Genomic DNA, 17,645 nt, shown 5'->3' with positions numbered 1-17,645 from the left:
TATCTCTACAAACCCATTTGACCGCTACCCGCGTCCCATTGAAGCGCTAACCCTGCGAGCCTGAAACAGCAACGCAGCATCCAAAAACTCATTACTGCCTGAAGGCAAACCCCGGCAGATACGCAAAACTCACCGCTGCCCTGATGGCATAATAGCCTCGGCAAGCACCTAAAACCCGCTCACTGCCCGCTGGCATTATAGCCGCGGCAGGCACCCAAACCTCAACACTAACAGAAGGATCTACACGGACATAGACGAGACTCTCGAAGGAAACATGCTGACAATTCTGCAAACACTACTGACCGCTACCCGCGGCCCATCACTGAGCTGACCATGTGATGCAACCTCAACTGTGACAAAGCGTCACACACCAATAAGACAACCTAAACAGCGACTACAAAATTCCAAACGAATATGGAGTAATGAGGCTATTGCCTCGGTATCCAAAAACTCACCACTGTCAGAAGGTATCTGACAGGAGAAGACAAGAATCAGGCGCACTCAGATTATCCTGATGAAACATTTGAAATGAAACTCTGGACCCTTCGACATCCTACTCGACGTAGAAGACTGAAGAATCTCACTTGTGGTCAAGGAGTGACCACCCTGTGCAAACAGGCACCATCCAGCACCCCGATGTCTGCTTTGTTGCAGTTCCTGCCGGAACTCGAGCAACAGAGATCAACAAGATCAAGCTTGCTTGCCTTCTTACAGCCCGATCCACAGTCCCTGCAGAACTAAGACCCGTGGAGGCGACCAGAAGCGTGGGGCTTGCCATCTTGAAAAGACCACAAGATGCTGACTGTGCAGCCCACGAGTAGCCCTCGAAGCTGTACACTGGGGTTTGAGAAGCCCCAACCATGAGCCACTTTTGCACCGAAGCTCACCCCTCTACACTCGACGAGTGCTGCGTGGGGCCCTTCTGCTTTCTTTGGCTCAACGCGTTGGGCCGGTCACTTGCCAGCTGGCTTGTGGCCCCTGTGCCGGCGAAAACCTAAATACGACTTGTGATTCTGGTTGCTCCAGACTTGCACCCGTTCCTTTGAAAAGGAGCACCCTCTCTGACCCTCCTGGTCAGAGTGAGAAGCAATCTTCCAATCCCGCGTGGATTGCCTTTGCCAAGTGTTGTTTGCTCCGATCTTGAAGCCGACAGCGCCAATGGGGAGAACCTGCATGGGACAGCTCGTGACCCGCTCCTGGACGTCGCAGATGCCCCAGGGCCCATGTGGCAGCAGAGAGAAGCTACTCAACAACCACCTGATTGCGCCCGACATTGCCTGGTTCCGTCCTGGGTCCACACTGGTCACTGCTGAAAGACCCAGACTCTGTCCCCTCTGCTTTCAGGTACTTTGCTACTCTGATCCACCCTTGGACCACACCGGACACTTCTCCTTCACATCGCCTGCAGCATCTTCAGCTTCAAGCACCAACAACCTGCGTGACGAAACCCGACGCCACTTCGACCCTATGCACCCGCTTCCTGTGGGTGAGGAAACTCAGCAACGCCAGTGTTCCCACACTGGTACACACCTCTAGGGTCTGTGTCTAAAGTTTTGTCCTTCTAGATTCAGCGGAAGTATCCTTAAACTCTATTTGTGTAACTTTTATGCAACATTGACTTTGCATTGGTGCATGCGTGTACTTTAAGCGCTGCACCCGAACCCCGCGGGATTTTCCCGACTTCAGCATTGCTTATCCCGACTGCTCCCAGCGATTCCCTAGGCCCTAGGCCTAACCACTGTTCGATTGGTATCTCTTATACCACTTTCTTAATATATGGTTTGAGTGGCCACCCGCCCTCATCCATAATTGTGCAACTTTCATATGTTATACTGTGCTTTTGATTTAACGCTTGTGTCCCTTTGCTCATAAAGAGTACTGGGGATTATTTTAGTAATAAACACATATATTTTTATAATATATACTTGTGTGGTGTCCTTTCATTTGATATTACAGGATTGTGATTGGTAAAACAGCTCGCTTAACACGACCTCTTGAGTTTAGCCTTTAAGGCTGCTTAGTCCATGCTACCACTAGGATAGCTTGTCTATAAGGTTGACTTACAACCAGACACCATAAGGGATTGTTTGGACTGATACAAGGTGGTTTCAGAATTGGAAACATCATATATCAGGCCAACTTCTCACATTGGTGCGCAGCGGTACGGATTTGAGCTTGCTGTTGTTTTACCATTGCAATCTTTTTATCAAATTGAAAGAACACATCAAGTACCTTAGGTACATATAAATCAAAAGCTTAGCATATTTAAGTTCTACTGAACTTAGTAGTTGTAGATTAAAGGGATTAGCACACCCTGAGTACAACTCACTCGCAAGGTACAGTAGGAAAACACTTAGTGTAGGTAAGTGCACCACTTGCACCTCACTAGCAGTCATGTCTGGCACAGGAGGAGCTTCAGGCTCTGCCCCTGTGACAGTTGACCTTACCGAGGCAACTTCCAGTTATGACAAACTTAGTCATAAAGACTTGGGTGCCTTATGCATTGCAAGAGGGCTAAAAAGGGGTAGAAACCCCACCATTCCTTCCCTGATAGCCATCCTGGACAAGGATGACTTAGATAAGGCGAGTGCAGCTCCCTTAGATGCAGCAGATGGAGTGAACACCCCTGAGAATGAGAAAACTCCAGATGAGGAAGAAGAAGAGGAGGAAGAGGAGGAGGATGGCTCAGCAGTAGATAAGTCCGATGATCAGGATCAGAGGGGTAACCAGGTTGTAGTTGCCAGGCTTAACCAGGCCAACTTAGGCCTACATGGGAATGGAGAGGACCAGCACCTCCCCAGATCCTATAACATACTTCCCCCAGGCAACAGAAGGGTGAGATCTCCATCAGGGGACTCTCATATTTCTAGTGTCTCAAGGGAATCTCAAAGGGGAATGACTTCCCCCCAGAGGAAAGAGCATAGGGCCAGGATGAGGGCTGTCCAACTCCAGATAGAGAGGGAAGAGATAGCCTTGGCTCAAGCTAAACTTGCTTTAGCAAGAGAAAAAACGTTGTGTGGGTTAGATGCCACTTGTGGCAGCAATAATCCTAGAGAGAAAGACAGGGGCTATGACAATAGAAACCTGACAAAAATTGTTCCCCCCTACAAGGAAGGGGATGACATCCACAATTGGATGACTGCTCTTGAGAGAGCCTGCATGGTACAGCAGGTTCCTCAGGATCAGTGGGCTGCAATTTTATGGTACTCCTTTTCTGAGAAAGGGAGGGATAGGCTCCTTACAGTTAGACCTGAGGATGCCAAAAACTACTCTGTCCTGAAGAGTGCTCTTATTGAAGGGTTTGGCCTAACCACTGAGCAATACAGGATGTTGTTCAGAGACACCCAAAAAGCACAGACTCAGGACTGGACTGATTTTGTTGATTGTGCCACTAAGGCTCTGGAGGGTTGGCTGCAGGGAAGTAAAGTCTCAGACTATACAGGATTGTACAATCTTATAATGAGAGAGCAGATCCTTAATAACTGTCAGAACCAGCTGTTGCATCAATACCTTATTGACTCTGATCTGACCTCTCCCCAAGAATTGGGAAAGAAGGCAGACAAATGGGTCAGAACAAGGATTAAGCAGAAACCCCAGAACCATGGTGGTGACCAGAAGAAAACAGACCAGAAGGGTGGGTGAAGTAGTGTGGCTCACTGGTTAGAGGCAGCAGACCCGAGAGCAGAGGACGGCCCGGGACCAGGGTTCGATTCCCGGCGCGGCAGGTTTCTGGACCAGGGTCAGCGGACTCGATAATTCTCTCGCCTCGGTGCCCACTCTGATCAGCGATCACACTCGGCAACTCTGGGCATTAGCTTGCCTCATCTTCACTAACGGCCCCACCAGACCGCCTGGGATGCCTGGTCTCACCCTGGAGATACCCATTAAGGGACCATCTCTCAGGGAAGCCAGGAAGGGTTTCGCAGCGGTCGAAGCGCCTTGGGACCCTACGGGTAAGTAGTGCGCTATATAAATGCCAATAGGACTAAAATAGGACTAAATAGGAATCAGAAAGATAAAGAAAAGGACCAGAAGTCTTCAGGCCCCCAAACTAGTAATAAGGAGGATGGTTCCCAAAATGGAAACAAGAAAAAGAAGAATGATGGCTTGGTGTAATACCTGCAAATCAGTTTCACACTGGGGCAGTGAATGCACCAAGAAAAATCCAGTCCCCACCACTGCAGCTCCTAAAGCACCTGCACCCCCTAGTACAGTTACCAGTGGTGGTACCCAGCCAAAGGGTATAGTAGGGTAAACCCTGGGTACTGAGATGGAATCTGGCCTAGTCAGAGTCCCTACCCAGGCAGTTCTCCTATATGATGTGGACTTATCTTTGTCCACTACTGTAAGTCCCAGTAACCTGGGCAAGTATAGGCAGACGCCTTTGATAAATGAGAAACTGGCTCAGGCCTACAGGGACACTTGTGCCAGTGTCACTATGGTGACACCTGACTTTGTGGACCCTGGTCAGATTGTACTAGGTGAGAATTACCTAGTGACCAATGCAAGCAGCACCACTACTACACATAGTGTGGCTGTTGTGAACTTCTCCTGGGGAGGGGTAAATGGCCTAAAGAAAGTTGTGGTAAGTACAGACCTCCCAGTAGACTGTTAGGCAATGATCTTGAAAGCTCAGGTTGGTCAGAAGTGGAGTACAGGACTCATGCAGAAATGCTAGGGATTTCAGCTCATGTCCTTGCAGTGACAAGGTCTCAGGCTAAGAAGTGCCTTCCTGAACCAGTGGTGGGTCTTGGAACAATAGACCAACCACAACCCAAGAGAAGGAGCAAGAGGGTTAAGGCTGTGCCTTCCCACTTGCCCCAGGTTGAGGATCAGACTTCACAGGAAGCTGATTCTGCAGTCCAAGAGGAGACTGTCTCTGAGGAACTGGAGCCTGATCAGGTTGAGTTTCTGGGGACAGGAGGACCCTCAAGGGCAGACCTGGGGCAGGCCCAATTAGATTGCCCTTCACTTGAACCCCTCAGACAGCAAGCTGCTGCTGAGGCTGCAGGGAATGCTCAAGGTACCCATAAAGTTTATTGGGATGATGGGCTCCTTTACTCAGAGGCTAGAGACCCCAAGCCTGGTACCACCAGGAGGTTGGTCATACCTTTGAAGTTTAGGGGCTTCCTTCTTACCTTGGCCCATGATATTCCCCTTGCAGGACACTTAGGCCAGAACAAGACTTGGGACAGGCTTGTCCTTCACTTTCACTGGCCTCACATGTCAGAAAATGTCAAGGAGTTTTGTCACGCCTGTGTCACTTGCCAAGCCAGTGGTAAGTCAGGTGGCACAACAAAGGCCCCCCTGATACCACTACCTGTGGTGGGGGTACCCTTTGAAAGAGTTGGAATAGACATTGTGGGTCCCATGGATCCTCAAACAGCATCTGGGCACAGATTTATACTGGTGGTAGTGGATCATGCCACCAGGTATCCAGAGGCAATTCCCCTGAGGGCCACAACAGCACCTGTTGTGGCAAAGGCCCTTCTTGCAGTTTTCTCAAGAGTGGGTTTTCCAAAGGAGGTTCTTTCAGTCAGAGGTACCAACTTCATGTCTGGATACTTAAATGCAATGTGGAAGGAGTGTGGAGTAAACTACAAGTTTACCACACCCTATCACCCACAGTGCAATGGGCTTGTGGAGAGATTCAACAAGACCCTCAAGGGAATGATAAAAGGATTACCAGAGAAGCTTAGGCGGAAATGGGACACCCTTTAACCCTGCTTGCTCTTTGCTTACAGAGAGGTCCCACAGAAGGGGGTTGGCTACAGCCCTTTTGAACTTTTGTTTGGCCACCCTGTGAGGGATCCACTATGTTTGGTGAAGGAAGGATGGGAGTTACCTCTCAAAAAGCCTAAGCTAGATGTTGTGGACTATGTACTTGGTCTCCGCTCCAGGATGGCTGAGTATATGGAGAGAGCATCCAAAAACCTGGAGGCCAGTCAAGAATTACAGAAAGCTTGGCATGACCAAAAGGCTGTTCTGGTGGAGTACAAACCAGGGCAGATGGTGTGGGTGTTGGAGCCAGTGGCCCCAGCAGCACTCCAGGACAAATGGACTGGACCCTACCCAATTGTTGAAAAGAAGGGAGAAGTCACCTATGTGGTTGACTTTGGAACCCCTAGGAGCCCCCACAGGGTGCTCCATGTAAATCGTTTGAAAGCATTTGTTGACAGGGAGGACATGCGTCTCCTCATGGCCACAGATGGGGATCAGGAGGAAGAGAGTGACCCTCTCCCAGACCTGCTTTCCCAGAACCCTGATGATGGTTCAGTTGATGGATTAGCCTTGGCAGGCAGCCTCACTGAGCAGCAACAGGTGGACTGCAGACAGGTGTTGCAGGCCCACAGACATATGTTTTCACTCACACCCAGTCAAACTAACTGGTGCACCCATGAGGTGGACACTGGTGACAGTCTGCCTGTGAAGAATAAGATCTACAGGCAACCTGACCATGTCAGGGATTGTATAAAGGCTGAGGTGCAAAAGATGTTGGAGCTTGGAGTGATTGCGCCATCAGAGAGCCCATTAGCTAGTCCAGTGGTCTTTGTGCCAAAACCTCATACCAAAGATGGAAAGAGAGAAATAAGGGTTTGTGTGGACTACAGAGGTCTCAGTGCTGTCACTAGGACAGATGCCCATCCAATTCCAAGAGCAGAAGAGCTCATTGATAAATTGGCTTCTGCCAAGTTTCTGAGCACATTTGATTTGACAGCTGGCTACTAGCAGATCAGGTTAGCTGAAGAGTCAAAAGCCAAAACAGCATTCTCTACCCCTAGTGGACATTATCAGTTTGTGGTAATGCCCTTTGGTTTGAGGAATGCACCTGCCACCTTCCAAAGGTTGGTGAATCAAGTCCTTGCTGGGTTGGATGACTTTTGTGCAGCATATCTAGATGATATTGCTGTCTTTAGCTCCACCTGGGAGGATCACCTGATCCACCTGAAGAAGGTTCTGGAGGCCCTGCAAAAGGCAGGCCTGCCTATCAAGGCTACCAAGTGCCAGATAGGGCAGAGCAAGGTTGTGTACCTGGGCCACCTAGTATGTGGGGTCAGGTTCAACCATTGGAGAGCAAAATCCAGACCATACAGGACTGGGCTCCCCCAACTACCCTGACACAAGTCAGAGCCTTCTTGGGCCTGACTGGGTATTACAGAAAATTTGTAAAGAACTATGGGTCCATTGTGACACCATTGAATGACTTGACATCCAAGAAGATGCCCAAAAAGGTTCAGTGGACTGTTAGCTGTCAAAAGGCATTTGATGACCTGAAGAAGGCCATGTGGTCTGCACCTATCCTGAAGAGTCCTGACTACTCCAAACAGTTCATTGTACAGACAGATGCTTCTGAGTTGGGGGTGGGAGCTGTGCTTTCACAACTGAATACAGATGGTCAAGACCAGCCCATTGCTTTTATTAGCAGAAGGCTGACCCCCAGGGAGAAACGCTGGTCAGCTATTGAGAGGGAGGCCTTTGCTGTCGTTTGGGCCCTGAAGAAGTTGAGGCCATACTTGTTTGGAACTCACTTCAAAATTCAGACAGACCATAAGCCCCTCTTGTGGCTAAATCAGATGAAGGGTGAAAATCCCAAACTGCTCAGGTGGTCCATTTCCCTACAGGGGATGGACTTTACAGTGGAGCACCGCCCAGGGACTGACCATGGTAATGCATATGGTCTCTCCAGGTACTTCCACTTAGAACATGAAGACTTATCTGGTCAAGGTTAAGTTTAATGTCCCTGCGTTTGGGGAGAGGTTGTGTAGGAGAGTAGGGTCTGCTATCCTATGGTCACCCCAATTTTTGCTTTTTGCTTCACTGGTTTTTGACTTACTGAGGCTGTGGGCCTGCTAATCAGACCCCCAGCCTGCTGTTCCCTCTCTAAATTCACATAGATGTACTATAGGTACATAACCCAATTGGAAAATGGACTCCTTGTCAGCCCCTGTACCATGCACTATAGGTGCTCAGGGCATAGGTGCCACCAAGGCCTAACAGGGGCTGAAGCATAGCTTTTGCCACCCCTGGCTGGTTCTTAAATTGACACAACTGGCTGATCACTCAGCTGGGGCAAGTGGGTGTAATCACCCCTTGCTTAGATATAGTATACCTATATCTAAACCTATATCTGGACACATATAAACCTGTGAGCCACTTCTATGGAAGGCCTTATCAATCCTGGAGGCAGAGTGCGTGGTTTAATGTGAGATGGTGCTCTGACATGAGCTGAGCCTGTCTGCAGCTGTCGGGAACAACTCCCTAAGCTGACCCGGGATAATGCCATACCATATACTATTAAGTGCATTATAATCCTCGCGGTTATGTAGCAACTTTGGTTTGGCTTTATCAAAACATGTCGTGTAAGGTGTCATACGATTTGGAATACTATCCCCTCGACAGTCCTGTCGACGGGGATAGCATTCCACCCCTCTAGAGGGAGAAGACATGTTACTTTACTGAAACGCAGTTGATTTTTAAAAGAGCCTCAGATCCACAAAATGGATGCTTCTGCCACAGACACAAGTCTGACCTTCTGCTGCTGACCAAAACTCAGCAGAAGAGGCCTGGACAAAGGCTTTCCTGTCGCAGGGAGGTGTTACACCACCCCAGACAGGAGATAGTGGATTGTAGCAGGGAGGTTGGAAAGAAACCAGACACTGCTTGGGGAGCACAAGGCTGCCCCTTGCATAATCCGGCCAAACCGGTTCTGGGGCACACCAGCCCCAGTCCCAGCGCGGCCTGGATCAAAGGGAAAGGGGTGTATCCACCCCCTTCCTGGGTCCCACCCATAGGAGGGGACCTAGCAGGTAATCCAGCCCTCTAGATTGGTATAAGAATGGGAGCAGTGCCAACGCACTCAGATTATCCTGATGAAACATTTGAAATGAAACTCTGGACCCTTCGACATCCTACTCGACGTAGAAGACTGAGAATCTCACTTGTGGTCAAGGAGTGACCACCCTGTGCAAACAGGCACCATCCAGCACCCCGATGTCTGCTTTGTTGGAATATGTCTTTCCACTCCGCAAAAAAAAATCCCGCATACCATCACTCCGCATTTTTAACTCCGCAAAAACCATTACTCCTCATGCCATGATTCCGCAAATTTTCACATAGCATATGACTTCACTCCGCATGCAATTATAACGCAAATGCATGTGTGGTGAAGTCATATACTTTGTAAAAGTACTTTATCTTTAATATATATATATATATATATATATATATATATATATATATATATATATATATATACACATATATATATATATATAATTTTAAATAAAAAGAATTTAGTCTTTAAATTTACATTATATTTAGAACTATATTAATAATACACACACACACACGTATATATATATATATGTATATATATATATATATATATATATATATATATATATATATATATATATATATATATATATATATTAAAACCCTAAAAACGAATTCCACCCTAGTCCCTTAAAATACCCCAGCACCCTTAAACACTAACCCATCCTGACCCTAAAAATACCCCTGTACCCCAAAATCCAAACATACCCCTGAACCCTAAAAATACCCCTGTACCCCAAAACACAAAACACCTGAACCCTAAAAGTACCCCTGTACCCCAAAACCCAAATCAACCCCTGAACCCTAAAGATACCCCTGTACTCCAAAACCCAAAACAACCCCTGAACTCTAAAATTACCCCTGTACCCCAAAACCCAAACCTACCCCTGAACCCTAAAAATACCCCTGTACCCCAAAACCCAAAACAATCTCTGAACCCTAAAACTACCCCTGTACCCCAAAACCCAAAACAACCTCTGAACCCTAAAAATACCCCTGTACCCCAAAACCCAAAACAACCCCTGAACTCTAAAAATACCCCTGTACCCCAAAACCCAAAACAACCCCTGAACCCTAAAACCCAAAACAACCCCTTTACCCTAAAATACCCCTGTACCCCAAAACCCAAAACAACCTCTGAACCCTAAAAATACCCCTGTACTCCAAAACCCAAAACAACCCCTGAACCCTAAAAATACACCTGTACCCCAAAACCCAAAACAACCCCTGAACCCTAAAAATACCCCTGTACCCCAAAACCCAAAACAACCCCTGAACGCTAAAAATACCCCTGTACCCCAAAACCCAAAACAACCCCTGAACCCTAAAAATACCCCTGTACCCCAAAACGCAAACCTACCCCTGAACACTAAAAATACCCCTGTACCCCAAAACCCAAAACAACCCCTGAACCCTAAAAATACCCCTGTACCCCAAAACGGAAACCTACCCCTGAACCCTAAAAATACCCCTGTACCCCAAAACGGAAACCTACCCCTGAACCCTAAAATACCCCTGTACCCCAAAACGCAAACCTACCCCTGAACCCTAAAAATACCCCTGTACCCCAAAACGCAAACCTACCCCTGAACCCTAAAAATACCCCTGTACCCCTTAACCCTTAAATACCCCTGCACCCCATAACTTAAACCCATATACTTACCTTACAACTTACCTTAAAACATATACTTTTACCAATCATGCTTTTAAAATGATTTTCGTCATAAAAGCATGCGAGATAAAAGCATATAATACATGAAGGCATGCGGAATGAAAAAATGCGGAGTAAAGGTACCTGCGGACTAATGGTATGAGGAGTGAAAGTATGAGGAGTAAAAAATGCGGAGTGATGGTATTTTACCGCTTTGTTGTAGTTCCCGCCGGAACTCGAGCAACAGAGATCAACGAGATCAAGCTTGCCTGCCTTCTTACAGCCCGATCCACAATCCCTGGCGAGCTGAGACCCGTGGAGGCGACCGGAAGCGTGGGGCACGCCATCTTGAAAAGACCATGAGACGCTGACTGTGCAGCCCACGAGTGACCCTTGAATCTGTACACCGGGGTTTGAGAAGCCCCAACCTTGAACCACTTTTGCACCGAAGCTCACCCCTCTACACTCGACGAGTGCTGCGTGGGGCCCTTCTGCTTTCTTTGGCTCATCGCGTTGGCCCGGTCAATTGCCAGCTGGCTTGTGGCCCCTGTGCCGGCAAAAACTTAAATACAACTTGTGATTCTGGTTGCTCCAGACTTGCACCGGCTCCTCTGAAAAGGAGCACCCGCTCTGACCTTCCTGCTTCGAGTGAGAAGCAATCTTCCAATCCCGCGTGGATTGCTCTTGCCAAGTGTTGTTTGCTCCAATCTTGAAGCCAACAGCGCCGACGGTGAGAGCCTTTATTGGACAGCTCGTGACTTGCTCCTGGACATCGCAGATGCCCCAGAGCCCACGTGGCAGTGGAGAGAAGCTCCATGACAACCACCTGATTGCGCCCGAAATTGCCTGGTTCCGTCCTGGTTCCACCCTGGTCACTGCTGAGTGATCCAGACTCTGTCCCCTCTGCTTTCAGGTACTTTTTTACTCTGATCCACCCTTGGATCACACCGGGCAGTTCTCCTTCACATCGCCTGCAGCATCTTCAGCTTCAAGCACCAACAACCTGCGTGACGAAACCCGACGCCACTTCGACCCTATGCACCCGCTTCCTGTGGGTGAGGTAACTCAGCAACGCCGGTGTTCCAACACTGGTACACACCTCTAGGGTCTGTGTTTAAAGTTTTGTCCTTCTAGGTTCAGCGGAAGTATCTTTAAACTCTATCTGTGTAACTTTTACGCACCATTGACTTTGCATTGGTGCACGCGTGTACTTTAAGCGCTGCACCCGAACCCCGCGGGCTTTTCCCGACTTCAGCATTGCTTGTCCTGACTGCTCCCAGCGATTCCCTAGGCCCTAGCCCTAACCACTGTTCGATTGGTATCTCTTATACTACTTTCTTAATATATGGTTTGAGTGGCCACCCGCCCTCATCCATAATTGTGCAACTTTCATATGTTATACTGTGCTTTTGATTTAACGCTTGTGCCCCTTTGCTCATAAAGAGTACTGGGGATTATTTTAGTAATAAACACATATATTTTTATAATATATACTTGTGTGGTGCCTTTTCATTTGATATTACAGGATTGTGATTGGTAAAACAGCTCGCTTAACACGACCTCTTGAGTTTAGCCTTTAAGGCTGCTTAGTCCATGCTACCACTAGGATAGCTTGTCTATAAAGTTGACTTTCAACCAGACACCATAAGGGATTGTTTGGACTGATACAAGGTTGTTCCAGAATTGGAAACATCATATATCAGGCCAACTTCTCACACTAACCCTATTTAATTTACAAAGTAAATGTTGAAAAGTTAGGATATACCTAGACCGCCTCTTTGAAGAATTAGTGACCGAGCTACCAAAACCAAGATATATATTTGTTTTTTTTGCAGTTGGTCAGCTATTAGATTTGGAGAATATCCCAACACAGCAGTCTGAATGTCTAGGGTCTGCTGAACTTTCAATCTATTCTTACTGTACCGATTAATTTCCCCCCAAAATGTGTTCACTTTTGGGCATTCCCAGATGATATGTTTCCACCCTCCTCTTCCCTCCATATTACATCGGAAGCAGTTTCAGATATCTGGGAATTTATCTTATGTAAAAAGTCTGGCTTTCTATATAGGAGCCACTGAGTATAGTATTGCATCCTTTGGAAATTGGCTGCTTTCAATATAGAGTGGTTAAAATTATTAATCTGATCCCAGGCTATGGTGATAACCTGGAGACCTTGGTGGCATTGCCATTTTTTCTGAGTTAGATATAAAATATTACAATGGAGTATCAAGCGCAAGACACAACTTTTCAGCCATTATGCGATACCCATTATTAATGGCAAAACATGGCTATCAGACGTGTATATATAGGCCAAGAACAATTACTAGACAAGATTGCTATATCCAAAGGGAGCAGCCAGGAAAAAATTGGTCCGAAATAGACCTGAGCATTGAACTTAGTAAACCAGTTCTGCAATGGTCCTTTATAAGGATTACTCAAACAAGACACAAGATTCCCTTCTCCTTCTACTCTGAAAGCATGAGGATTAGACATTTCCTGCAGGACCATAATCCTATACATATAAATGCAACAGGGGATCTTACGGGGCAGCTGTTGGATCCCAAAAACCGTAAAACGATTAGTGGTTGGGCAGTGGCGGTTACTGCATGGGGGCGTTTGGGCGCCGGCCCCCCTGCTTTCTCGCCGTGCGAGAAGAAGGCAGAAACAAATGGTAGTTATTTATTTATAACTACCATTTGTTTCTGCCTGCCCTTCTCGCACGGCGAGAAAGCAGTCAACAGAACAGAACTTCCTTGTTCCTCGAGCCTCAGGGCAGGGGGGAGTGGCTTGGGGGAGTGGCTTGCCCAATGTTGTTAATACGGACTGTTTGGACAGCCTGAGAGGCTGTCCAAACAGACAGTATTAGCAACAGTGGGCAAGCGGCTCCCCCAAGCCACCTCCCACTCTCCGTTCTGCAGGATGCAGACTAGGAGAAATTACGCGGTTAGGGCAGCCGGCCGAACCAATCAGCGCCGGCTGCCATGAAGGGGAGGGAGGCTGCCTGCAACCTTCAGTGACGACTCTGACGAGGCATTCAAAATCCAGGACGGCGGGAGTCTGCAGTCTCGGGACAGGACTCGAGTCGGGAGTCAGCGCGGGAAGCCAAGGTAAGTTTTTTATATTTTATAATTCTCTAACATCATGTTAGTAACATGGGGCTATGCTGGCGGCGCATGGTCATCGCTTCTTAGGCGTTAGGCAGCGGCTCGCCTCGCCGGCTCTTCTGCTTTGAAAATTCAATTATAATCCCTTATAGATAAGGAGGAAAGCGGTGCTATCGGAGTTGTCTTTGAAGTGTGCTTTTCGGGTTTTACATGAGGTTTTTATTACATCGGAGAAGCTCAGAGGTTACCGGACGATGCCTGTTATAGGATATCTTATGCAACGGTTGAATGAAGTGCATAAAAAAGGTATTGGAACTATCCTGAGGGGAGTGGAGTGAGCAAACTTGGGGCCGAGACGACAAGAAGTATGGGGTGAGACCTGTTACTGTAAAATAAAACAAGTTTGGGAACGTCGTTCCTAACAGACCCCGCCCACTTCAACCCCTGATCTTATGCAGTTGGCGGCTCTGTTCCCAACCAGCAGACCTCTCAAAGAAGTACCCAAAGTTAGGAAGTGTTGATTGATTGTATCTGAGACGGTGGGACCTTGCTGTCTGCCACCTGGCTGGTCGTCGATGTAAATTGGTGTATTATTCCCGCTCCCGCCCAGAGGTTATTCAGGAAATGTCTTTAGTTCCCTTTCCGCCTCTGATTGCTCTCGTGCGTTTGGAGAGAGTGTGTGCAGCTGTATATGTTTGTGGATGTGTATGTTGTGTAATGTGTTTATATGTGCGCGTATGTGTATTGTGTGACCGGTGAGGGCATGTGCATAACTGCATGACTTCAAAGAAGGGTGAGTGAGCACATTTTATTTCAAAGTGTTGGGGGTGGCATTGTAAAGAGATAGGGCGGCCGGCTCTCTTACAGTTTATGCACAGACTCTCCACTGCAGCGCGCCCATTGTGATGTACATTGTCAGGGCATGTATTGCCTCATATGAATATTCTTAAATCATTCGTGGATCTCTCCTTCGAGGACCAATGGTGGGCACACCATGTAGATCTTGCGCTTAGACTTTTATTAGGATTTTGAATTTTTTATTTTTGGCAAGTGTGCTGCTGTGTTGTCCACCCGGGGATAATTTTTCAACTCAACAGTGTGCACTGGCTGCTGCAATGAATGCATTTAATTCCACGTGGTCCACATTTGTTCCGTGGTGAAAAACTGCCCAGAGTATCGAATCTATCTTGGGCACAGGGTCAACATTAGGAACCCAGGGAAATCTTTGTGTTCACATCACAGTTGTCGCTTTATGAGTTGTTTCTGACCCCTCATGAGCTGTCTGGGGTATCAGAACACACTGGGGTACAGACATGCTCACAGGGTGCGCAGATGTCTCCAAGGATGCTGCCCAGGTGCTGTTAGGATCTTTGAAGGGCAGAGCAGGAGCTACCTGAGGCTTAAGCTCCATGTGCCTCCTATGACGATCAGCTTTGCTCCCTACGCTCACTCGCCATAGGACACACATCCCAAACTGTTACGCCTCACCTCTTTCAAATGTCACCAGCCGCCACTGTGGTTGGGTCTCTCTTTTACGTAGTCAGGAGGCAGGTAAACTGTATCTGAAAGCTCAGAAAAAAAGACAACTCCTTCCACCATCTTGTTGTGTTTGCTAACATCTGGAGGTTGCCTAGGGTACGATCCGCAGGAAGTAAAGTTCTCTTGTCAATTGGTCGATGTGACATAACTTTGCTGTGAGTAGGGGCACAATAGGTCACTGAAAACAAAATGAGGCCCGGGTACTGATGGTCACTGGAGCAATCTGAAAAGATGGGTACCCGTGGCACTGCAAAGCAGTGGCACTTGTGGTTATCGAGGGTGTGTGCACTGGTTATTATTGGGCAGCTAGTAGTACCCTAGGTAGTGTGGTGGATGATACTCACGCCGGCCACTAGCATTGTTGTCCACTTAGGGTACTCACAATATGGGCACTTATAGTTCCTAAAAAAAACAAAAACAGACGCCTCATTTAGAGTCCTTCAGAGATTAAAAAATGCACACTAACCCCCTGTTACTGGACATTTTGCAATTTAAGCTTTAAATGTAAAACTGTTCTGGTGATGCTGTTTTACCACTTCAGTGACACAGTATAAAACTAAACAAAAATAATTTCCATTACTATAAGCAAAACCTGGTGGTAATTACATAGGATCATGCACAAAATTACGTATTCATGTTACTGCATGTTGTACTTTATTTATTCCTGCATTTTGCCAAAATAGGAGGTAAAGTCAAATGGTTGCATTACTTCACAATGGAAACACAATCTTGAAATATTTGGACTTTCTTGTTTGCTTTTATGGATAAGCAGAATGAAAGTGCAGGGTTAAACTTAAACAGGGACAGGGTTTTCTTTGAAATCTAGTATTTGTACGCTTGGTTGTTCCATTTTAAATCTTTGACAAGAATCAAAATGCCTGGGGGGAAAAATCAAGGTCTGTCTGTATGAGCTATTCACGGTGGGGCCTCGAAATCTCAAGGGCTCTTTAAGGGTCTGAAAGGAATGTCCCAGTAAGAGCTCATAGGAAACACGGGGAATGTATAGGGGGCGGAGTCCTTTCAGCCACCGAGTCCAGTGGAACGGAAGTCACTCTGCCGCGGGAGGAGGGACTCCACTTAACGTCGAACTGTGAAAGCCTGTTCTGAACCCCATCGGCTAAGTAAACATGCAGTAAGTCGGGTTTTAAAATGAAATGAATCACGTCTGTTCACCACAGAACACGCGCTGTTCTCTTATTTTATTGCTATGAAGAGGTAAGTCATGTTGTTTCCGCGGTCTTCCTATATTGAAAGTTCCGCAGAGCATTGTGTATACAAAGGCCAGTCCGATAGACTTTGCTCACTTGAGGGAAAGATTAATCTCTAATCGGGGTTTTTCTTGCCAGTGTTTACATTCGTTGCGTGTAAGAAAAAAATACAAAATATTCACGTGATACAAAATGTTATATATGTTATGTATTTTCTCCCTAAAGATCTAGTTCAAGAATGCAAAATTGCAAAGTTTCACTGCAAGGTCAAGTCGTGAATAGCTAGTTAAATCCAGTGGTCAAAGTGCATTAAAAACAAGCATTGTCAAATGCAATACATCTCGCCAATGCAATTGTGTTCTAGCCATGTTGTACACTAGTGTGGCTGCTGTTCAGATTGGCTAAAAGTAAGTGGCGTGAAGCGGTGGAGTAGATTGGAGTGGGGCAGACTGGGGTAGATTGAGGGTAGTGTGGAGTGTATTGGGGTAGATTGGAGTGCAGGAGTTGGCCAGATTAGCATGGTAGATTGGAGTAGGGTAGATTGTATTGGGTAGAGTGGGGTAAATTGGACTGTGATATATTGGGGTGGATTGGGTTGGAATGGTGTAGCTTGGGGAAGAGGGGAGAGCAATGGATTGTGGTAGATTGGGGTGGGGTGGAGTCAGAGGCGCAACTAGAGCCAAATTTCGGGGGGGGCTAAGAAAACATTTCGGGGGGGCTGAACCTTTAATCAGTAGGCAGAGTGGAGCTGCAGGGACTCTTAGAAGGGGTGAAACAACTGTAAGGCCTAATTAACATTCAAATGGTCTTTTAAAGGCCTGTGAAACGTTCGGGTGCGGCTCTGTGTGTGCCCGGGATTTGTCTCATCCCGGGCTGCCACACGCGACGGGGGGGCTGAAGCCCGGAGAGTTCAATGGGTGTTGCACGCCTGGGTGGAGTGGAGTGGGATAGAGTAGGGTGGAGTGGGGTAGATTGAAGTGTGATAGATAGGAGAAGGGTAGATTGTTGTAGATTGAAGTGGAGTGGGGTTGATTGAGTTGGAGTAGGCTGGAGTTGAGTTGGATGGTGTGGTGTGGGGTAGATTGGGATGGGATGAGGTAGACTGTAGTTGGGTAGATTGGGTTAGGGTTGGGTAGATTGGAGGGAAATGAAGTAGATTGGAGTGGAGCATATTGAGGTAGATTGCAGTGGGGCACATTGGATGGGGTAGATTGGAGTATGGTAGAGTGGGATGGAGTGAGGTAAAGTAGACTGGAGTGGGGTAGATTTGAGTTAAGTGAGTTAGAATGGACTGAACTGGGGTAGATT

The 17,645-nt window shown here is 47.2% G+C and overlaps 1 protein-coding gene across 5 annotated transcripts in view; it reads left to right on the top strand.

Moving 5' to 3' along the window:
- Window positions 1–16,143: 16,143 nt before the first annotated feature.
- LOC147750644 (uncharacterized) overlaps window positions 16,144–17,645 on the top strand; it is a 176,597-nt gene continuing 175,095 nt past the window's right edge. For 3 of the 5 annotated variants that reach the window (XM_086967255.1, XM_086967251.1, XM_086967249.1), the window contains exon 1: window positions 16,144–16,261. In XM_086967255.1, the coding sequence (XP_086823381.1) occupies window positions 16,257–16,261 (5 nt within the window). In that variant the 5' untranslated portion in view covers window positions 16,144–16,256. Of the gene's footprint in view, window positions 16,345–17,645 lie in introns of all 5 variants that reach the window. The other 2 variants (XM_086967252.1, XM_086967247.1) reach the window with 1 other exon arrangement.

The sequence above is a fragment of the Lissotriton vulgaris genome, chromosome 1_1 (genome assembly GCF_964263255.1).
Source record: "Lissotriton vulgaris chromosome 1_1, aLisVul1.2, whole genome shotgun sequence".
Classification (NCBI taxonomy): Eukaryota; Metazoa; Chordata; class Amphibia; order Caudata; family Salamandridae; genus Lissotriton; species Lissotriton vulgaris.
Note: the sequence above shows the minus strand (reverse complement) of the source record. Positions and strands in the feature narration are given on the sequence as shown.